At 41.9% G+C, this 24077-nt stretch overlaps 1 protein-coding gene across 5 annotated transcripts in view; it reads right to left on the reverse strand.

The window, feature by feature from the left end:
• Nucleotides 1-24077, reverse strand: part of PRDM2 (PR/SET domain 2) — a 132985-nt gene that overhangs the window by 103188 nt on the left and 5720 nt on the right. For all 5 annotated transcript variants that reach the window (XM_027565350.1, XM_027565345.1, XM_027565347.1 and 2 more), the window contains exon 2: nt 12001-12074. In XM_027565350.1, coding sequence (XP_027421151.1) covers nt 12001-12009 — 9 coding nt within the window. In that variant the 5' untranslated portion in view covers nt 12010-12074. The remainder of the gene's footprint in view (nt 1-12000; nt 12075-24077) is intronic.

The raw sequence follows: 24077 nt of genomic DNA on the forward strand, positions 1-24077 counted from the left end.
TGTGTGGTAGTTTGAGCATTCTTTGGCACTGCCTTTCTTTGGGATTGGAATGAAAACTGACCTTTTCCAGTCCTGTGGCCACTGCTGAGTTTTCCAATGTTCTGGTATATTGAGTGCAGCACTTTCACAGCATCATCTTTTAGGATTTGAAATAGCCCAGAATCAAGGCCCAGGCCCATTTCAAAGGTTTCTGACACTGATCACTGTGACAAATACAGTGGAAACTATGAGGATTCTCTACTTACCTGTTATGTAACAGAAAGCGTAAGAACCCTTGAATTCCCTACTTAGTGAAACAAGTTATCAGTGAACTGATCTGGAATGGTAGTATCAGATTTACCATAGTAAGATTAAGTTAGCAAGCTACGTCGTTATTAATTATAAACTGATCTCCTTAATTCTATGTCACAAATTCCTATCTCAAAGTCAAAGAAAGTCAGTATCCCCTCTCTGCCCCAATCAATTGCCACAAGCCTCCTGCCCATCATTCGGTCACTAATAAACACTTCCCGAGTGCTGGCACATGCTGGCAGTGAAGACACAACGGTTAACACAGCTGACCCAGGCCTCCTCCTCAAGACTACCAGCAGAGGAACTGCTCCTGCTCTGCTTTCTAACACAAAAAACCTCACAGGTATTTGGAGTCTCCAGTTTTGACCTTGCTGTAGAGCCTCTCAAAGGTCCTCTATGTTTTCCTGTAATACTCTTCCTCTGACCAAGGGTGACCTTCCAGGCTAGATGGTGGCAGCCCAGGGACCAGGACTTTCGCTCCTTCCTCTGGGCCAAGCTGTGCACTACCAAACACTTTCCACACATGGCCTCAGAGAGTCCTCACCATATTCACAGCAAACACTGACAGTACCTAGGGTACTAACCAGGCACAATCCCAAGCTCTTTCTGCAGCACCTCATGTAATCTTTACACTACCAGCCAGCTGTGGGTCCTGCTATAACCACATTTTACAGATGAAACTGAAACCTGACTGTGCTCACAGCGAGTAAGTGGCAAAGCTAGGATTCAAACCTCAACAGTCAGCTTCAGGGGCAAGACTCTCAAACACCATACCTCAGAGGAGCCCAGTCAAGTAATTTTCCCAAATCACAGAGTCATGGAGCCAAAGTAAACCCATACAGGTGTTCACATTTTCACTACTAAACCATCACTGCAACCCGGAGATGCCTGGAAAGTCCCTTTTGGGCATCCATACGGTCAGGGCCATTTTTATAATCATACTAAGATGTCACCTGCCTTTCTGACTCTCAGGTGTGTACAGGGGAATTTTCTGGAGCCTTTGACATATGATGATGTCATCATTCCACTGGCTAATGGAATGTGCAATTGTTTAACCTTGTGTTTTCAATATTCTGAGTCACGAATAAGGCCTACAGTCTGACTAATATCACCGGGCCATGTTGATTCCATGGTGCTGATACTGCACTAGAGTAAAAACATTACCATCAGGGGAAGCTGAGTGCAAAGGACCACACAAGGCTCTACTATTAATACTTTTACAATTTCCTGTGAATCTATTTCTCCCTAAAACCTGTTTCAATTTCACAGGAAATATCTAAATACATAATCGACATAAACAAAAATCTTGAGGATGGCTGGACTAAGGAAGACCACCCCTGACCTTCTGGTACCTCCTAGCTCAGGACCAAGAGGCAGAGGACTGGAGTGTGTGGTGACAAGAGGATCAGGGAGGAGGCCGGGGCCACACAGTCAGGCCCCCTCACCCCCCGCAGCTTCCTAAGTACGATGGGAGGGGCTGTTCCCCTACAGGCACAAGGGTTTGGCTTTTTTGAAGGGTTTCATGGCTCATCACTAAAGAAGAACAAGTAAAAGAGACTAGAACAAACTGAGGTATATTAAAAGCAACAGCTTGTTGTCCCATTTGGGCTCCTGTAAGAATGGACAAGGAAAACAGAGTTCTTACCCTTTGCTTTTAAGCCCCAGATGGTGGGACTGCTACGATCTCAGCAATGTTTGGGGATTCCCAAACAAGTGTGTGTGTGTGTGTGTGTGTGTGTGTGTGTGTGTGATGGTGGAGCTGCTGCAATCTCAGAAAAGGCCTGGGGATTCCCAAGGGAGTGTGTGTGTGTGTGAGTGTGTGTGTGTGTGTGTACACTCTACGCCCCTCCCTACCCAGAGGAAGTCTGTTCCCCACAGTCCTACCCAGCAGGGTCCCTATCAGGCCTGCTTCCCACTCTTGCCTTTCATTGCACACTATACTCTGACACACTTACAGTCTGGCCTGGTTTATGGTCTCTCTAGCAAACAGGTCCCAGACACACAGCGCAGGTCTGTTTCACTTGCCTCACACCCAGAGCCCAGCAAAGATGCCTAGCTCAGAACAGTGGTCACTGCGAGCAGTCAAACAAACAAGTGTCTGACAGTCAAGTGCCAGGAGGTACCGGAGGCATGATGGCTTTAAGAGGAGACGCACTCAGCTGGTAACAGAGTCCAAGGAAGTGGATGAGACTAGGGAGCAGAGAGCAAGACAATGGTGAGGACCAGCCCTCAGGACACCACTGTTTGAGGGTCAAAGGAGCAGAGGAGACCTAGACGAAGACATCCCAAAGGCAGGCGTGGTGTCAGAAAGGCCAGGAAAAGGCTCAGGGAACGGAGGGAGGTCAACAGTCAAAGACTGCTGGTGAGCCTTTAAAATCTGCTGTATCTGATCCCTCCCTCCAATGCCCACTGCCCATCCGTTAAACCTGAAATAGCGCAGCAATTCCCACTTTTCCAACAGATTTCCAATTGGTGCCCCTCGTGCCAGCACCAGCTACCCTAGGAACTGAAGAAAGCAACAGGGAGGAGGCAGGGTCCTGCCCACCGGCTAATGCAGGAGACTGGTGGGGAGTTCCCACTGGGACCAGTGAACGCTGATAATCATCTCATTGTGATAATCAGAGATAAGAAGGGAACTCTGTTTTAGTTAGGGTAGCTGGGGGTGAGGCAGGCACATCTCAGAGAAGATGATACAGAGACTTGGTCTTGAAAGATGAGAATGAGCCATGTGGGAGGACTAAGCATTCCAGAGAAACATCCTGAGGAGACAAAGGCTTTGGCAAGTTTACGAACCAAAAGAGGTCAGGTCAGAGTGAGCCAGGAGAAAGCAGAGGCGGCCGCCACCAGATGCTGCAGAACCTTCACCACCAAGGTTCAGAGACCAGCCTTTGGAGAGCACGGGGCGCTGCAGGGTTCAGAGCGGGGGAATGACAAGATGTGATAAAGCCTCAGTGCTTCACATTTACTACTTGCTTACTCCTGCCCACATGGGATGGGAACCACTACTATCCCTATTTAACAGGTGAGAACAAACACCGGGAAGGCAGTGACTTGCCCAAGTTCAGACAGCTGGAGAGGCAAAGCCAGGACTGAAGGAGAAATATGAGTCACAGGACAGCAAAGGTGAGGCAGAGCTGAACCACCCTGTAACCTTCTCTAATGAAGTATTAACATCTGAACAAGAAGATAAGCCTTCTGTCATAGGTCCCTCCACAGTTATGTAAGGAAATGCTGTTCGAGTGGCTAATTTCTTTTTCAAATTTCAGAAATAACCTAACATTTTCTAACCAAAAAACAATGTCCTGGATTTTATAAAAATTGCTATTTACCTAGTAGAATACATGATTCAAAGTGAGATTTAAGTGCTGTCATCATTCAATGCATTAGTTGCCTGAACTACACGTTCTCTAATTGAGGTTCAAGTTATAACGGATTGGAATCACTTTACTTGGAAGGCTTTTTTAAGTCTTTAACATCAAACTGGTATTTAGAGTTACCTACAAAAAATAAAATTCTAAATTAATGATATGCTACAACGCAAAAGTGGTTTTGATATTTTACACCATACATATTTTTAGGATTACAAAAAAAGCAGGAGAGACATCGAAAATGAAAGATAGCAGCCATCCCACAGTTTCACCAAATCTTTAGAAATATTACAAACAGATTTATCTAGATGGTTAGATGGTCTCCCATAAAAGATATCCTGTAAAAGGAATAAATAAACCATTAACATGCAGAACAAATGGATCAATCTAAAAAACATATGCTGACCAAAGAGAGATAAACACGAAGGAACATACACTATATGATTTCATTTACCTGAAAGTCTTGAACAGAAGAAGACCAAACCATAGGGACAGAAAGCAAGATAGTGGTCACCTGGGGTGGAGGCCGAGGGGTGCAGAGCAGCAAGAAGGAACTTTTGGGGGTGATGGAAACGCCCTATATATTGAGAGTGGTGGGTAGTGACATGAGTGTGAACATTTGTCAACACTCTTTTGAATGAGTATATTTTACTATACATAAATTACACCTTAAAGTTGATTTTAAAGTAAAATAACTAAGTGAATCCTACACTCTCTCTTTAAATCATGCTAAAATGAAATTTGCTCCTTGGAAGGAAAGCTATGACAAACTTAGCCTATGAAAATGCAAAGACAGCACCTTGCCAATAAAGGTCCATATAGTCAAAATTTTGGTTTTTTCAGTAGTCATGAATGGATGTAATAGTTAGACCATAAAGAAGGCTGAGCGCCAAAGAACTGATGCTTTCAAACTGTGGTGCTGGAGAAGACTCTTGAGAGTCCCTTGGACAGCAAGGAGATCAAACCAGTCCATCCTAATGGAAATCAACCCTAAATATTCATTGAAAGGACTACTGATGAAGCTGAAGCTTCAATACTTTGGACACCTGATGAGAAGAGCCAACTCACTGGAAAAGACCCTGATGCTGGGAAAGATTGAAGGCAAAAGGAGACAGAGGCGGCAGAGGATGAGATGGTTTGATAGCACCACCAACTTAATGGACATGAATTGAGCAAATTCCAGGAGACAGAGGAGGACAGAGGAGCCTGATGTGCTGCAGTCCATGGGATCACAGAGTTAGATGTGACTTAGTGACTAAACAACAACAAAAAAGAAAATAAAGAAAAAAATGTCAATGCCATAGAAAAAATTTTTCAAGGTTTTTCTTTAACCCAAGTCAAGCATTATTTTGCTCAAAAACCTCCAAAAATGTCCCATCTCCCTAAGTAAAGTCCACTCTGGTCCTCACAATGACCACAGGTCTGATCCAATACCACATGTGGCCTGGAATCAGTCTGCTCCACCTTCTCTCCACAGTCTCAGATAAACAGTCACTGGGTTTAGTACATAGCAGAGCAGTGGCACTGGCTGCTATTACATAAGACTGCATGTGACGTCTCATACTAATGTCTTTATTTTTAAAAGTATAAGAAGAAACAAGCTTTACTGACATTTCACTTAAATTTCTATCAGTAACTCCTTTTATACACTTCACCCAGAGATTGATTGCAAGTCACTGTATCAGTTTTAACCTATTTAATTAAAGCATCTTGTTTCTTACATATCGATTTGACCAAAACCAGCACTGGGGTGGAGGTTGGGGCGGGGGGCGGGGGGGCGGGTGCGGGGCAACAGCAGTAGGTGACAGGAGAGTTCAGATTCAATATCCCTTAATATTAAGTACACAACATAGTATATTCACAATACTATGAAACCTTGAAAAATATTCACATATTCCTGCACAACAGACTAATACTAATCACCACAGCAATTGTCACCAGCAAAAACATCTGAATCAGAGAGTATTAAAACACTCAAATTCCATGAACAATTCTTCTTTGTTTAGACTTGCAAACAATATTCTTGGTTACTGTTCTAGATGCTGGGGGAAAAAAATAAAACGAGCTTCAGTCTCCTGAAATAGCATTAAATTGTACTTGGTTAAGGAATGAGTGAAACTGCAGAAAGGATAAGCAGATAAGACAAAGAACAAGAAAATCACATACACTATCTTTGCAAGAGAACAGCAGTCAAACAATTCCAAAAACACATTAAAAGTGCCCTCTTTCAGAAGGCTGACAGGTCCATTAGGCTGTCCAGCTGAAGAAACCGTCCTCAAGTATGGTATTAATAGTGAACAAACGGAGAAGGCAATAGCAACCCACTCCAGTACTCTTGCCTGGAAAATCCCATGGACGGAGGGGCCTGGTAGGCTGCAGTCCATGGGGTCGCTAGGAGTCAGACATGACTGAGCGACTTCACTTTCACTTTTCACTTTCATGCATTGGAGAAGGAAATGGCAACCCACTCCAGTGTTCTTGCCTGGAGAATCCCAGGGATGGAGAGCCTGGTGGGCTGCCATCTATGGGGTCGCACAGAGTCGGACACGACTGAAGCGACTTAGCAGCAGCAGCAGCAGTGAACAAACATATTAGCACACTCTTGCCCGCTAACAGTCTCATCTCCCCAGGGCAGGAAAAGTGACATTCTAAAAAACTGGAAATCAGAGTATGTCTCTGTCCGGTGGCTTCCCATTGCATTTATTTTTTAATGTATTTACTTCTGCTGGCACTGGGTCTTTGTTGCTGCGTGCGGGCTTCTCACTGTCGTTAACTTCTCTTATTGTGGAGCAGGGGCTCTAGGTGTATGGGCTCAGTAGCTATGGTTCCTGGACTCTAGAGCACAGGTTCAGTAGTTGTGGGCACATGGGCTTAGTTGCTCTGATGCATGTGGCTTCCTGAACCAGGAATCGAACCCATGTCTCCTGCATTGGCAGGCAGATTCCCATCTACTGTGCCACCAGAGAAGGCCCCCTCATTGCATTCAGAATAAAAGATAACTTCTCATGGCTCTTAAAAGTGAAGTGAAAGTGTTAGTCACTCAGTTATCTTTGACTCTTTGTGACCCCATGGCCTGGAGCCCACTGGATTTCTCTGTCCATGGAATTCTCCAGGCAAGAATACTGGAGTGGTTTACCATGCCCTTCTCCAGGGGATCTTCCTGTCTCAGGGATTGAACCCAGGTCTCTTGCATTGCAGGCAGACTCTTTACCATTTGAAAATACCCGGGAAGCCCTACAGAACTGGCCCTCACCTCTCACATCAACTTCATCCTATCCAAAGTCCCTAAGGCTCACCAAGCACCAGCCCCGGCTGCTCTCTGTTCCTTGAACCAGCAAGCTCATTCTCACCTTCCGTCTATGCACTCACTATTTGTTCACACTGCCAATAACTTTCTTTCCCCAGAGCTACACACATCTGGTTCCTGGTTATTACTTGAGTCTCTGTTCTATTATTAATCAGTTCTTCAGAACAGCCTTCCCTGACCATGTAATCCAGAGAACCTTCCCCCATTGTCACGCACCATTCTTTATATTCTATATAAACACTACCTTATTTCACTGTCTTCACAGCACTTTTCACTATCTGAAATTATCTTGTTTGTCATCCTGCTTTTTAACTGTCTTCCTCTAAGAGAAGATAAGTTACAAAGCATAGCCCTTGCCTGTCTAGTTCCCTGCAGGCAGAATTCACAACACATGGGATGCAGTCTATGCAGGACAAAAGAGGGGATGAGAGAACATTCAGAATAGCTAAAGTAATACACTCTGGATCTTTCCATTATTCTGACAGCCTATCACAATTCTAAGAGTTGGATCTGCAGCATCAGTGACTAAAAGCTTATTTCAGTATGTAAAATTTTAGAACAAGTTTGGAAGGCTGAATGGCTTTGCTACTCATTACTGACAATACCGTGGATGACTGATCAATATATTAAGTTGCTGCCGGTGGCTCAACAGTACAGAATCCACCTGAAATGCAGGAGACGTGGCAGAAGCCGCAGGTTAGGTCCCTGGGTCGGGAAGATCCCTTGGAGAAGGAAATGGTAACCCACTCCAGTATTCTTGCCTCAAAAATCCCACGGACAGAAAAGACTGGCATGCTACAGTTCATGGGGTCGCAAAGAGTTGGACACGACAGCAACTAAAACAATAGCAAATCATAAATCTATTATACTGACAGAAAGTTTCATATATTCATAACAATGAGTTATATAATGGTTCTTAAAAAAAACTGTGTGACTCAATAAGTTAGTCATCAAGACACCTGTATTAAACCATTAGGGCTTAAACCCACACAACGTTATACATCAATAATATCTCGATAAAGCAGGGGAAATCACTGGGGCTCTACCTAAAGAGTATAGTCCTCTTCTCCTCCTAAACATGTGACGGGTTTGCACTGCTTTCCCCTCTTGAGTTTTAAATTAGATGTAGCCATAGGAGTAACTTTGGCCAATTAAGTAAAAGACATGTGTACTGACACAAAGCCTCGGTCATCCTTGGTTCTTAAGCAGGCTTAAAGCTCAACATTCAGAAAACGAAGATCACGGCATCTGGTCCCATCACTTCATGGGAAATAGATGTGGAAACAGTGTCAGACTTTATTTTTTTGGGCTCCAAAATCACTGCAGATGGTGACTGCAACCATGAAATTAAAAGACGCTTACTCCTTGGAAGGAAAGTTATGACCAACCTAGATAGCATATTCAAAAGCAGAGACATTACTTTGCCAACAAAGGTTCATCTAGTCAAGGCTATGGTTTTTCCTGTGGTCATGTATGGATGTGAGAGTTGGACCGTGAAGAAGGCTGAGCGCCGAAGAATTGATGCTTTTGAACTGTGGTGTTGGAGAAGACTCTTGAGAGTCCCTTGGACTGCAAGGAGATCCAACCAGTCCATTCTAAAGGAGATCAGCCTTGGGATTTACTTGGAAGGAATGATGCTAAAGCTGAAACTCCAGTACTTTGGCCACCTCATGCGAAGAGTTGAGTCATTGGAAAAGACTCTGATGCTGGGAGGGATTGGGGGCAGGAGGAGAAGGGGACGACAGAGGATGAGATGGCTGGATGGCATCCCTGACTCGATGGACGTGAGTCTGGGTGAACTCCGGGAGTTGGTGATGGACAGGGAGGCCTGGCGTGCTGCGATTCATGGGGTCGCAAAGAGTTGGACACGACTGAGCGACTGAACTGAAACTGAACTGAGATCCACACTGGATGTTAGCAAGAACAAGAAATCAACAGTTGCTGTGTAAGATGCTGAGATTTTGGAGCTGCCTGTCTGTAAGTACAGCATCACACAGCTCATCCTGACCAGTACAGCAGTATAGCATGGGAATCAAGAACCTGGGCTGTGGAATCTGACCAGCCTGGTGTGACTCAGAGCTCTGTCACTTACTATGTGAGAGATCATGGGCTTCTGGCCTTAATGTCCTCATCCATAAAATACTTATAATACCTACTCTTCCTAGAGAGTTAGACAAGAGTTGGACACAACTTAGTGACCAAACCACCACACTCTTCATACAGTGGCTGCAAAGACTTGAGTTGAGATAATATATATGTAACACACACTACAGTGCCTGGCATGTTGATTAAGTACTCACTAGATAGCAAGTGGCATTAAACTTTAGCACATCTACTTTAAGCCACTATGAACATATTTATATTATGGAACTTGGTGGCCCTGGATGTTCTAGAAAGTAAAGCATTCTAAACTCTGGGACAGCCATTTATAAAGTTCTGGTTTCTCCTAGAAAAATTTAGGAAAAGGTAAGAATTGTGGAACATCTCAAAGTTAACAGGGATGGGTGTGGAATGACAGTGAAGCAAGCAAAGGTATCTATGATTTGAAAGTAGAAAGAAAAGAAAATGGAGAGTGAGGGGAGACAGTGGCTGGAAAGGCTGGGTTCTAAATTAGGAAGATAAGAGACAGTAAGAAAAAGTTAAGTGCTGAGAACAGACAGAAAGAGAAAATAAGCAAAGAGCATGTGGGCCTAGAGCTTTGTGGATCCCAGGGCTGAGGGTGGAGATACAGCCTGGCCTGCTACACCTGCAACGCCTTGGAATACTGATTGATAAGACAGCAGTTCAAAACACTGCTTCAACAGTCGGTGCTTAAAATGCCAGGAGGCTTTGGACTTTGTGGTTTTTTCTAAAGGACTCACTTGTAAACAATATGGTATGCTGATTCCGAGGATCCTTCAGTCCCTAACACTCAGCTGTCAGGCATGTATAAATAACAGACTCCATGATATTGTCTTAGAAACTTAGATACCAACCATAAGATTCACCAAAGCAATGTTGACCAGGCCCTAGAGAGAAATATCTAACCCTAAAGTCATCATCAAGATTTTCATTAAAAATTAACCCTGTTCAAGTTAAAACTTGCTTAATATCTAAATTTTTGTGTAGTTATTTTGAGGCTTTTCAGGCACTTACTGCTCAATTTCAGTAGCTGAAAATAAAAATAAACACAAAAGGGAAAAACAGCAAATGTCCTGAAACAATTCATAATTTTTAAAAATCATGGAGATGGGACAGTTGTTGAAAAATACTCACAGATTGTATGTCATGATATAATAATCAGGTCTCAGTATCATGAGACTAATACTCTTCAAAGAATAAAAATATAACTAAAGATGCTGAAAATTTTACTATAAAAAGTGGACATTTTTATAATCCAAATAAAAGTTTCATCACTACCAGACCACTAAAGTTACACCCAAATCAGAAATGCACTAGCCATTAGAAACATAAGAGGACCCTTTCCCACTGATATTTGGCATCAAAGGGAGTCCTCTACAAGAAATTGTCAAAAAGCCAAAAAGAACTGGTTATTGCTCCAACTCTTTGAAAGGCATGTGGACTTTCCTTAAATGCAAGTTCTTCTGCTATAACTGCAATATTAAAGCAAAAGTGTGAGGTGTCACACAGGTCTAAATATGCTTTAAATAAAATATTACTAGCTTAGTATGGTTAGCCACCTGAAATAAATGGCGCTGAAGAGTGCTGCCACCTAAGTGACGTCAATATTTTGATTCCGCTTTGGAAGCTTTGACCATCATTCCAGTCCAGAACCAAGGCTCCTCTAACAACAGCTCTGAGACAGTGGAAAAGCAAGTTCCATGAGGAGACAAGGTCAGCATTAAGACTCAATCTTAAAAGAGGAAAATAAATGAACTTTATGACATGTATATGCACAGAACTTTGATGAACAGTGACTATGAAAAAAATCCATTCTGTTCTCTTTTTCCCTCCCCCATCTCACCATTTCAAAAATAATCTGCCTTCAAAAGCATGTCAGTAAATCTGCAAGCTTTAAGAATAATAGAAACCATGTGCCCATGTGTTCGCCAGATTCATTTTTTATGATGTATGGTCCTCTGCATTAAAATCAACAAATTTTTGATAAAGAAAGTAATGAAAAGAAATCAAAAGAATCCATTCCAAAAATTTCACATCTCTCAATCCCAACAGAGGACCTGAATGTATTAAACCTGGTCACCTAATGAAATTGGACTTGTGATCTCCAGCAAGAGGCACCTGTAAAGGATAAAAAAGGTGTCTGAAGTTTCAGTTGATAAAGAGTACAAAATGTTTTCAAGCCTGAGAGCTTTAAGCTAAGCACCAAAAATTACAGACTTCACATATTTAAGTTCTTTCCTTCATATTAAAAAAAAAAAGTTTTATAAAGATGTCAAGAGAGAACGCTTCTAATATCCATACATTCCTGTAACTGCAAGTGAAAAGATATTAAGACTAGAAAACAAGAATCCTACTTTAGAATATATAAAATCTACGTAACTGGTTCTACTTATCAGAACTCCCTTAAGGCTACAGAATTATTTAATCTCCAGGTAACCCCACACCCTCCTGTAGGGAGAAACACATCTTATGTTTCAATATCCATCCTCTTGTTTTTATTCTAAATTGGTTTTTAAAGGACAGAAGGCTTAAAGTTTCCCATTTAGCTTTGGTCTCTAAAAATAACTTTCAATTTTCTCCTTGCAACCAACGAGTTATTACAAAATAAAAAGCACTAAAAATGGAAGCTTAATAAGCTTCGAAACAAAAACAAAATAACACCAGGGAAAGCAAAGAAAAAGGAAGCCTGAACTGAAGCCCTAAGATGCCACAGAAACACCAACTCACGCAAGACAATGCACACTCCATTCCACGAACACACACACTATGAAAATGACGAACTAACGAATGTTGTTAAGCAACAGAAAGGAAAATCTAGGAGGAATGAAGGTGTGTGTTACTATCTTTTAAAAATTAAGAACTGGACTAACATCTAGATAATGTATTTGTATAAATTCTTATTTTTAAACTCACCTGATTCATTTTCAATTCCTGTTGTGTTCTGAAAAGATACACACAACAAAGAAACTTCTTTGATTACATGAGCCCTAAAAAGAAAAACAGACAATTGTGATATGTACCTGCCTACAAATTTACAGTGATTTAAAACCACATACAGAACTGTAGAGTCTGCTCAAAGGACTATTCATAAAGCAACTCCATGCTAGATCAACTTCAATCTACGCTAAGAACTTACTTTGCAGATTTATTATCTACAATAAAATAGATGTCTTACTACCCTTTACTGGGGCTTCACTGTACTCTACAATTGAAAGCAGACTCATTAGAATGACATCAGATTTTTGCTTTGGAACTGAAGCACACCTAAGAAGAAATAAATTAGCTTTGTTAGTAGAAACACAAAGCAGTGCTGAGTAATTTATTAAGCGATGTAAAGGTTCTTCTTTGACTTATATCAATACTGTGTTGAATACAAACACAATTAGACCCCTATACATTATTTTGTTTTTCAAGTTCCTCAAGTAGAAAGGGTGAGTTTACTAACATTTCCATGGAAATTTCTCTTTGAGAAAAAGACTGGAAACCTTGTAGTAAAATGCAAATATTTTAATAAAAGCTGTTTGGAAAGAACTACAATTACTCCTTTAAAATTTTTCTTCAATTTATTCATAGTATAGGAATGGAAAGACAGAATTATTTCTTGCAAACGCAAATGACATACTTGTTTCTAAAGAACAATCCCTGAAGACGGTCCTTTCTGCAACCTTCTGTCTTAGGAGTCATTCATAATACATGGAAATCATGAGAGTAGCACTGCCACTGTAATATTCTTGTTTTCATCATGCATGTATACACATCATTAAATAGAATTCTATTTCTTCACGGATTTACCTACATTCATGTTTCTTTCCTAGACGTCACAAGACTTACGTTGTACTTCATGTTCTAACTGCTAATACCCCAGGAAATTATAACTTAGGGACATTCTTCATCCTAAAATATACTGCCTGCCCCCTATCATCAAGAACAGTGCTTTGATATTTCTCCCGGTTTCATTAATAAGGATTATTTCAGGTTTTTCTCCTTGAGGTCTTTAGCCACACTCACCTGAACACCTTTAACAATCAAAGGCACTATATTTAAGTTAAGGCCTAGTCACCTGAACTAGTTTTTATTCATAACTGGCACAGGTAATGTATTTGACAACTTGCAATTTGTTAGAAAGCTCTGTGCTAGCCAAATCAATATACACTCTGCAGAAGTAAATATGCAGTGAATATGATTTCAGAAAACTGGTAATTAACCCATGAAGTTCATTCCTTTAACTTTATAATATTCAGCATCTTTCTCACATACATTTAACATGTCCTTCCTTAGCATACATATTCTTCACTGAAATTAAGCCTTTTCTATTATGGCTATTCAGTTCCACCAGGAGGGCCCTGGTGACACCTGAGGCACCCAGGAGTGAAAGAAATGGCAGGGATTTCATCTACCCTCTCACTACACTTTTATAAATGGATTTACTAACACTGGCCATGAAGAACTAGCTTTGGGGGGGAAGGAAAAAACCCCTGTAGTAAAATGCAAATGTTTTAATGAGAAAGATCTTTGGAAAGATGTTTTACCATCTCCTTTGCTCCGTCTTTTCCTTCTCATAAGAATCATTGATTATCATTAGGAAGCTTCTTCTAAGACAAGCAGGCTCTGGGCTATCATCACATAAACCAGCTCAGTTAATTTTCACAAGGTTAGTTTCTCAACTAATGACAGAGATTCAAGGAAGCTAAAATTACTCAGTAACTTTGGTTTCTGCTATGGCTTCTGAACCATATTTCACCAGCTTTTTTAGTCCTGCCTCACCTTGTACCTACTACATGCCAGGCTCTACTTTTGAGTAGTGAGCAGACAGATCCCTGCCCTCTAACAAATAAGCAAGCAAAACGTGTAGTATGTCAGATAATCAAAGTGCTTTAGAGGAAAACAGGCACCTGGAGAGGGAGACAAGGATTATAATCTCTATCTCAACATTGGCCAGTGAATCCATCACATGGTCAGAGAAGGCCTCACTGAGAAAGCAGGTGAGGAGCTGAGAGTCAACAAGGGAGGGAGGAAAAGCATCATGAGGAGGAAGACTGTACACAGCAGACGAGAGGCCAAGTGCAAGACATAATGGCACAGAGTGGGGTGGGGAACAGGAGAGACAGATTGAAACATAAGCTTTGCAAGGTAAGCACCGTTCACCAGAATGGCTACAGCTTTTTCATCCAGAGATGGAAAGCCACTGGGAGGCTTACGGTGGCAGAAGCGACCTGGCGTGTCTTAGATTTAAAAGGAGACTATACGGGAGTAGGGTGGAAGCAAGCAGACCTCTTAGGAGGCTAATGTCCCCATTTAGGCAAGAGATGATGGGGCCTTGGCCCACACAGCAGAGATGTGACAAGTCGGCAGATCCTGATCTATTTTTAAAATAGAGTCCCCAGGATTTGCTGCCAGATTTGATGCCATGTATGAAAAAAAAAGAGGAAGTCAAAGATGACACCAGGGTTTTCATCCTAAGGACATGGAAGGATACAGCAGCCATTTTCTGAGAAGCTATCTCCTTCTTTCCATCTGCTTTTCACTTATTTTCCCTCTTTATTTAATACATTTTCCCTCCCTTTTCCTCCCCTTTCATAGTTGCCAGCTCACAGGCACAAACCAAACAACTCAGATACTGTGACATCTAAAAATGAAGAGCTAAAATATTAAAGTACTTAAAACATCTTACTCTTTCATTTATTTCAATGAATCTCAACTTTTTAATGAAAAACTTGTAATTCAGATTGTTACATGAGTTAATAATAATCTGATTTTCTATACTGCCTATTCCTTCTCTGTCCAAATTAGATGGCATTCATCCTTTCTTCCGGAGAAGGCAATGGCAACCCACTCCAGTACTCTTGCCTGGAAAATCCCATGGATGGAGGAGCCTGGTGGGCTGCAGTCCATGGGGTCGCTAAGAGTAGGACATGACTGAGCAGCTTCACTTTCACTTTTCACTTTCATGCACTGAAGAAGGAAATGGCAACCCACTCCAGTGTTCTTGCCTGGAGAATCCCAGGGACAGAGGAGCCTGGTGGGCTGCCATCTCTGGGGTCGCACAGAGTCGGACACGACTGAAGCGACTTAGCAGCAGCAGCAGCATCCTTTCTTCAGGCTTCCCTGGTGGCTCAATGGTAAAGAACCAGCCTGCCAACGCAAGAGATGCAGGTTCAACCCCTGAGTCAGGAAGATTCCCTGGAGAAGGAAATGGCAACCCACTCCAGTATTCTTACCTGGGAAATCCCATGAACAGAGGGGCCTGGTGGGCTACAGTTCATGGGGTCGAAAAGAGTCAGACACAACTTAGCGACTAAATAGCAGCAACAATATCATTTCTTTCCAAAAACTAGAGAGACCTTAACATCTTTAAGGGTTCACTATTTATTCTTGATGCTGTATGCTTGGACCCTCCTCTCTATCACTTCTAATCCTAACTGCTAAAAACAAGACCCTCTTTTTTTTTTTCTTTCTCTCTCTTGACTAACAATATTATCAGATTATATATCTAAAATATTTTACAATAATGAAAAACATCGCAATCTAACACTGACTTCTCAAATGATATTTTAAATTAGGATATTCAACTATACTAAAAACAAGAGATGTTACAAGAAAAGAACTAAGATTTTGGCAGTGTCTCTCAACACAGGACCACTGCATTTGGAGCTGAGTACTCACTCCAGTGCAAGACTGTCCCTTTCATTAAGGCCACTTAGCTCTGCACTGAGAAATCAATGCCAGCAGCTCCCTCTGAGCCACACATCCCCACATCCCCTTCTGGTGGAGAACCTCTGAACTGTAGTAATCATGTACTAGCTGCACCATGATAATACATTTTAAAGCAACTATAGATTCTAAACTCTGTTATTGGAATAACTTCCCTAAATTCCTCCAGGATTGCAAAACCCCTGTGGAAGTGCATGGCAGTTCTACATAACTTTTACATTCAGTGTTGACTTTAACAGCACTGATTTATATACCTACCTTTCTAACACAGTTATCTCAGGTTCTGTGTTTTATCAAACATGGTAACTGGAAGTATCATCATACCAGTAGAGCGGCCGAGAGGAATCTTTCCACACCTACCAATGAAACTGAGGAATTCTATCAAACTTTAAATAAAATGCTCAATAATTAAGTGCCTCCAAATTTCCAGTAGTAAATAATGAAAAACTTAAAATCCTGGACTTTTGGGACCATAGATTCTTAGTTTCTTGTTTGGATTTCTATGCCTGACCAAAACTTCTTTAAAATGTCTGCATTTCCTTCCATTCCACCTGCTGATGTTTTTCAGATAAACTACATTAGACAGATTCACAAATTTAGAGCATGTGAATTTCTATCACCAAATATACTTCACTAACACCACATACTCTTAGAAAACTAAAAGTTCGATCTTGATTTTACTGATCAAAGGTTTTAATAATATACATGTACTTAACTTTTAAAGATACTGCTTCCAAATTCTAGGATAAATCATCTGTACAAATATTTAATTTAGTAATATCATAAAGATGATTTAACTATATATAATCAGTATGAATACAGCAACAATAAAATAATTAGGAGGGTCTTTATTCAAATACTGGTCCCTTAGGAGATCAAGACAATCTGAACAACTATTAAGCTGCTGTCATCTGACACGGTAGCCAGAGACCAGAAAATCTAGAAATATGCAGGAAACCCCATACAAACAGGCAGTTCCAGGGTCAGACCATCCCTGCAGGCCCAGCCATACTTCTATCACATCATCTGAGATAATGCAGATCAAACAAAAGAAAGACACAGACTAACATTAATGCACTACATATAACACATCAAACTGTCGTATCTGTCCTTTGTAGACTTGTGAAGCCTACAAAACAATATGAAAAGCCTTTAAAGAAAAAGCAATAGCAGATTCTTTAAGCCTAGTCTAAGTCTGAGAGGAAGGGCAAAGAATTAGGAATATAAATATTTGATTTGCACATTCACTATGTGCACGCTAAGTCACTTCAGTTGTGTCCGACTCTGCGACCCCACTTTGTAGCCTGCCAGGCTCCTCTGCCAATGGGATTCTCCAGGCAAGAATACTGAAGTGGGTTGTCATGCCCTCCTCCAGGGGACGTTCCCCACCCAGGGATCGAAACAGTGTCTCTTATGTCTCCTACATTGCAGGCGGGTTCTTTACCACTAGCACCACCTGGGAAACGCACCTGTAAGCTACTGATATTCAGTTCAGTTCAGTCACTCAGTCCTGTCCAACTCTTTCAACCCCAGGGACTGCAGCACACCTGGCATCACCAACTCCTGAAGCTTGCCCAAACTCATGTCCATCAAGTCAGCGACGCCATCCAACCATCTCATTCTCTGCCATCCCCTTCTCCTCCTGTCTTCAATCTTTCCCAGCATAAGGGTCTTTTCTTTTGATTCAATTTAGGTTTGGGGAGCTATTTGGAAAATAAATTATTAACTAATGTTATTTTAAAATTATTTTCTTAGATTACAAATTCCACATTGTAACATAAAGATTGGAAAAGGTCAGTCTTTATTCCAATCACAAAGAAAGAAAATGCCTCGCAAAGAAAGAAAATGCCAAAAAACGTTCAAACTACCATACAATTGCGCTCATTTCACATGACAGCAACTAACCAGTTATGACCAACCTAGACAGCATATTAAAAAGCAGAGATGTTACTTTGCTGACTTTGTCTAGTCAAAGCTATGGTTCTTCCAGTAGTCATGTATGGATACGAGAATTGGACCATAAATAAAGCTGATGCCGAAGAATTTATGCTTTTGAGCTGTGGTGTTGGAGAAGACTCTCGAGAGTTCCTTGGACTGCAAGGAGATCCAACCAGTCCATCCTAAAGGAGATCAGTCCTAGGTGTTCATTGGAAGGACTGATATTGAAGCTGAATCTCCAGTATTTTGGCCACCTGATGGGAAGAGCTGATTCATAAAGATTGTGATGCTGGGAAAGATTGAGGCAGGAAGAGAAGGGGGCGAGAAAGGATGAGATGATAGGAAGGCATCATTGATTCAATGGACATGAATATGAGCAAACTCCAGGAGATAGTGAAGGACAGGGAAGCCTGGCATGCTGCAGTCCAAGGGTCAGACACAACCTAGTGACTGAACAACAACATCAAGACTCAGAAGAAACGAACTTTCAAGACTCAGAAAGCAACACACAATTTATGGACAAATAGTAAAACAGAAATAAGAGAACTGGCATGACCGCAGCAAAATTTTAAAAATCAAAAATATGGAAACATGGACTAAAAGAAAAAAAAGTTTTAAAAATATCATTGTGTAAAAGAAGTCTTGGAATGTTTATGACCTACATAAGAAAAGAAAAATAATTCTAAAACTAATCACTACATAAAGTAGATCTCTCATGGTAAATGAATATCATTGTGGCAAACACTGAGATGATCAACCTTTTAGCAAAGTAGATTTACAGATTTACACTGTAAATCTTAACTTTCTCTGACCAAAAGATTCTTGCAGTCCCAAGAAACTTTTAGAAAAATAATTAAAATATCCAAAGCATGCCAACTTCTCAAAGGCAGTTTTCATTAACAAACACAGCTAATGTACTATCAAAAACTACCATTCACAATTCCTACCAGAAGAATGGAATCACCAAGTTACAATTTATAAACTCTAGCTATCAACATAAAAACATCTAGCATCCATTCTTGGGGATTAGGAACAATCACATAATTCATAAATACTGAATCTGCCTAGGAATTTGTTAAATGAAGTCATTCATTTTCCTTTTCTAAAATTATACATAACATATCACTGGAATACTCATCCAGAACATTTAGTTTCACACTGAAAAATATACCAACGTTCCTTTAAAAAGACAATGTCACCAAATTAAATAAGCTAAAGTGAAAAATCAAAACTGGTATGTTTATCACTTTCATTAGGGGGGTGTGTGTGTGTGTGTGTGTGTGTGTGTGAAGAGAAAAAAACAGATTTGAGAATACAACAAAGATTTGGCAACCCTTCGGTGAGTGAAGTGAAAGTCACTCAGTCGTGTCCAACTCTTTGCGGTCCATGGAATTCTCCAGGCCAGAATACTAGAGTCGGTAGTCTTTCCCTTCTCCAAGGGATCTTCCCAACCCAGCAATCGAACCCAGGTTTCCCGCATTGCAGGCAGATTCTTCACCAGCTGAGCCACCAGGGAAGCCCAAGAACACTGAAATGGGTAGCCTTTCCCTTCTCCAGAGAATCTTCCAGACCCAGGAATCGAACCAGAGTCTCCTGCATTGCAGGCGGATTCTTTACCAACTGAGCTATCAGGTAATAACCCTTTGGTAAATCGGACAATATGAACTCTTACAGCTTAAAACTGCTCATGCCTCTCACCCTCTAGAATGATTTCTAGCCAAGGCAAAAGCAACAGTATAACAGCACATCAAGAGAGGAATTTCCCAAACTCAAGTGTGTATTAAGAGATATAAAGAACTTAATGCTCACAAATAAATCAGTAATTTATCCCATTTCAATAAACTGGTTTCCTCAGTGATACCCTGAAAACCACAGACAAATATCCCAGGGCCTGAGTCCCCAAATTCATAGAGCAGAATGTCCTGACAACCAACCTAAATAAGGAGGCAGAGTTTAAAGAATTTACTCCAGGTAGAACTTGACGGGCTCCCTGGTAGCTTAGATGGTGAAGAATCTGCCGACAATGCAGGAGCTGCTGCTAAATCGCTTCAGTCGTGTCTGACTCTGTGCGACCCCATAGACGGCAGCCCACCAGGCTCCGCCGTCCCTGGGATTCTCCAGGTAAGAACACTGGAGTGGGTTGCCATTGCCTTCTCCACAATGCAGGAGACCTGGGTTCAATTCCTGGGTTGGGAAGATCCCCTGGAGAAGGAAAAGGCAACCCACTCCAGTATTCTTGCCTGGGAAAGTACAGGAACACTGGAGCCTGGGGGGCTACAGTCCACAGAGAGCAAAGAGTCAGACACGACTGAGCAACTAACACAACACAGGAGAACTTCATATTGACAACACAGTTCCCCCAGAACTGAGAGGAAGACGAGAAGGTCTGCTGTTTCGAATGGCTTTAGAGCCACAGAGCTCTGATGGGATGAGGTTGATTACTTTTGTCTGAAATATCTCTAAGTTAAACAATACCATAGTAGAATATTTAATAAGAGACCAGCAGATAAACTAGGAGAGTAATATGAATGCAAATTTAGATCATGGTACGAGAAGGCAATGGCACCCCCCTCCAGTACTCCTGCCTGGAGAATCCCATGGACGGAGGAGCCTGGTGGGCTGCAGTCCATGGGGTCGCTACGAGTCAGATACGACTGAGCGACTTCACTTTCACTTTCATGCACTGGAGAAGGAAATGGCAACCCACTCCAGTGTTCTTGCCTGGAGAATCCCAGGGATGGGGGAGCCTGGTAGGCTGCTGTCTATGGGGTCACACAGAGTCGGACATGACTGAAGTGACTTAGCAGCAGCAGCAGCAGCAGCAGCAGCAGGGGCCTTTTCTTCCCCTAGAATCTCTCTCCTTAACTTGAAAAAAAAAAATTTTTTTAATATAAGGGAAAATTTTCAAGAAACACCTCTCTAAGCATTCACTAATAAAGAGCTAGCAATAAATATATAGCAAGTGCTGATTATTTATCATTTACCTGGTAATGTTAGGGATGGCTATCACATGCACTCTCTTACTCTAAAGTGAAAGTGAAAGGGCTTCTCTTGTGGCTCAGCTGGTAAAGAATCCACCTGCAATGTGGGAGACCTGGGTTCGATCCCTGGGTTGGGAAGATCCCCTGGAGAAGGGAAAGGCTACCCACTCCAGTATTCTGGCCTGGAGAATTTCATGGATTGTACAGTTCATGCGGTCACAAAGAGTCAGACATGACTGAGCAACTTTCACTTTCTTATGATTTTGATTAAATGTATACACCTATGTCATTATATTATGCTGAACATGTAATTTACTACATCAAAACTTTTAGGTTTTGTTTTGGGTTTCTACAAAAATTCTACAAGTGCTTTCTAGCCAGTCCCTGCTGTCTGATGAGAACTATGCACAGATTCAAGATCATTATTATAATTCCCATCTCTCTGCTGAAAATTATAACTAACCAACTATTGACTATGTATTCTCCATATATTCTGCAAAACAGCATTAAACTCAAAGAATTTCCTATAAAATGATGCTTTTGTAACATTTTCCCATGTTGGTTGCATTAAGAACAAAGAAAATTAAGCTGATTCTTTCCTCACACTCAAATGCCAAGCTTCCAACTCAAACACAGACTTTCTACAAGGAGGTGCCCCATGACAGCTCACTTCACAATTCCCCAAATAAAATGAACTTTCAATTAACCCCCCTGAGTTACTATTCTTCCACTGGAGTTCCCAATGCAGATGTAACTGATGTGATTAAACACTAAAAATTAAGGGACTTTCAGGAACCCTGCAAAATACTTGTGAATTTTCTGTAAAGGGGACGAAAGCTTCAGTACTGTGAGGAACTGGTCTTGCCACTCAAGTACGCATCTTTTCAAACCTGAGCGTCAATATAGTCATCTTACAAGTGGCTGCTCAGAGGCTTTCTGGTTTCTCCCATACAATCAAGTATATAGGAAAACTCACCCTCCACAAACTACACATAAATGACAAGGAGATTTCTGAAACTCGTGAGTGAACAACCTATAGCAAAATTACAAGTTACACCAGATAAGAGTAACAACTATATTTTGCTAAGATGGCAGGGTCAACAATCAGTGTATTTCTTGAGATTTTCTCCCAAGAGTTTATTATTATTTTGGTAGGGAGCAACTCTCCTACTTTAAATGAAACCTGAAGTTTGGAGTCTATCCTCTAAATATGTAACTATTTCTAGTCTTAACAGCATTTTAAAGTAACAGCAACACCTACTGTTTGCAGGGGCTTCCCCGGTGGCTCAGTGGTAAAGAATCCTCCTGCCAATGCAGGAGACCTGGGTTTGATCCCTGGGTTGGGAAGATCCCCTGAAGAAGGAAATGGCAATCCACTCCGGTATTTTTGCCTGAGAAATCCCATGGACAGAGGAGCCTAGCAGGCTACAGTTCATGGGGTCGCAAAAGAGTTGGACACGACTTAGCGACTAAATAACAACAACAAAAACTGTTTGCAGAGTGATGTTTGTGTACTGCTCTACAGTTTAAGTAGAGAGACACAGATGTATAGAACAGTCTTTTGGACTCTGTGGGAGAGGGGCGAGGGTGGGATGATTTGGGAGAATGGCATTGAAACACGTATATTATCATATGTGAAACGAATCGCCAGTCCAGGTTAGATGCATGAGACAGGATGCTCAGGGCTGGTGCACTGGGATGACCTGGAGGGACGGTATGGAGAGGGAGGTGGGAGGGGGGTTCAGGATGAGGAACACGTGTACACCCGTGGCGGATTCATGTCGATGTATGGCAAAACCAATACATTACTGTAAACTAATTAGCCTCTAATTAAAATAAATTAATAAAAAAGAGTTCTTATACATATATGAATTTTTATTGTTAAAGGAAAGTATGTTTCCTCAACTTCTCCACAACTCAGTAACTGAACAACACATTTTCTCAAAATAATTAGTGGTTCTGGTTTTAAGGTAAAGAGTAATGCCTCCCCTTACCTGGGGACTCAATATATGACACAGAGGATGAAGGACCACCTCTTGGTGCCAGCGGCTGGAGTAAGCCAGACAGTGCCCCTCTAGTCAGGGTCTGTGCCGAGCTCCAGTTTTGTCCCACTGCAGATGGGACAGTTCTTGGGGGCATCTGCTGTTGTTCAGTCGCTCAGCTGTGTCTGACTCTTTGTGACCCCATGGACACCAGCACGCCAGGCTTCCCTGTTCTTCACCATCTCCCGGAGTTTGCTCAAATCATGTCCACTGAGTCAGTAATGCCATCCAACCATCTATTCCTCTGTCATCCCCTTCTCCTGCCTTCAATCTTTCCCAGAATAAAGGGTGGTGTCTGAATTCCAGGTTAAAAGTAAACTTGACCTGTAGGAAATGTTCCTCAAAGATAGTGAAGGAGAAGTCAGTATCCACCCAGTCCCCTCCTGACACAAGTCCTGAGGGCCTTTAGAGAAAGATGGAAACAAGGATTTTCTTAGAAACAGAGCCAGTGAACGCATGCGGGCAGGAGGAGCCCAGGGAAACAGCCTGCTTCCAGGGCTGCACATCAGGAGGGCAGCTTTGCCCTGGGGTGGGTAACACAGCCCAGAAAGTTTGAGAACTGCCACAAACCAAGTGAGGCCTAAGAGTGTAGGAAGGTTAAACTGACAGGTTAAGAGTGAGGAGGCAGGAGAGGAAAGGGCAGCCAGAAAGACTGGAGCCAGGCAAGCCGGCTAAGAATCTGGATGATAAGCAATAAACCTTTGAAACCCTGATGATAGCAGAAAAGAAACGAAAAATGTGACTAACACTGCAGAGGAAGAATGAACAGAATGTGTTTTCTAACCTAAGAGGAGGTAAAAAGAGATGGTGAAGATGAGTTCAACAAAATCTGGAATGTGACTGCAAGAAGAATGAGTGTATTTTAAAGACAGATAAGCCAGGAGTACAGGTAGCATTTAAGTGGAAGGTGGCGAGTTCCATTTTACAGACCCTGAGAAGAGGGGCCAGACATCCACGGAAAACCACCATCAAACGGGAAAAAAAGTCCCAGCACAGACTGTCTTCAAGGAGGGGGACTGAGATTTAGAAGTCTTCAGCCACAAGGGGGTGCCTAGGGACAGAGGAAAGCATGTTAGTCGCTAAGTCGTGTTGCCCTCCAGGCTCCTCTGTCCATAGAATTCTCCAGGCAGGAATACTGGAGTGGGTAGCCATTCCCTTCTCCAGGGGATCTTCCTGACCCAGGGATTGAACCTGGGTCTCCTGCATTGCAGGCAGATTCTTCACCTTCTGAGCCACCAGGGGAAGACCCAGAGACAGAGGAAATCCCAAGGGAAAAAATACCCAGCAAGAGTGTAGAAAACAAAGGACTGGGCTTTGT

The sequence above is a fragment of the Bos indicus x Bos taurus genome, chromosome 16, assembly GCF_003369695.1.
Source record: "Bos indicus x Bos taurus breed Angus x Brahman F1 hybrid chromosome 16, Bos_hybrid_MaternalHap_v2.0, whole genome shotgun sequence".
Classification (NCBI taxonomy): Eukaryota; Metazoa; Chordata; class Mammalia; order Artiodactyla; family Bovidae; genus Bos; species Bos indicus x Bos taurus.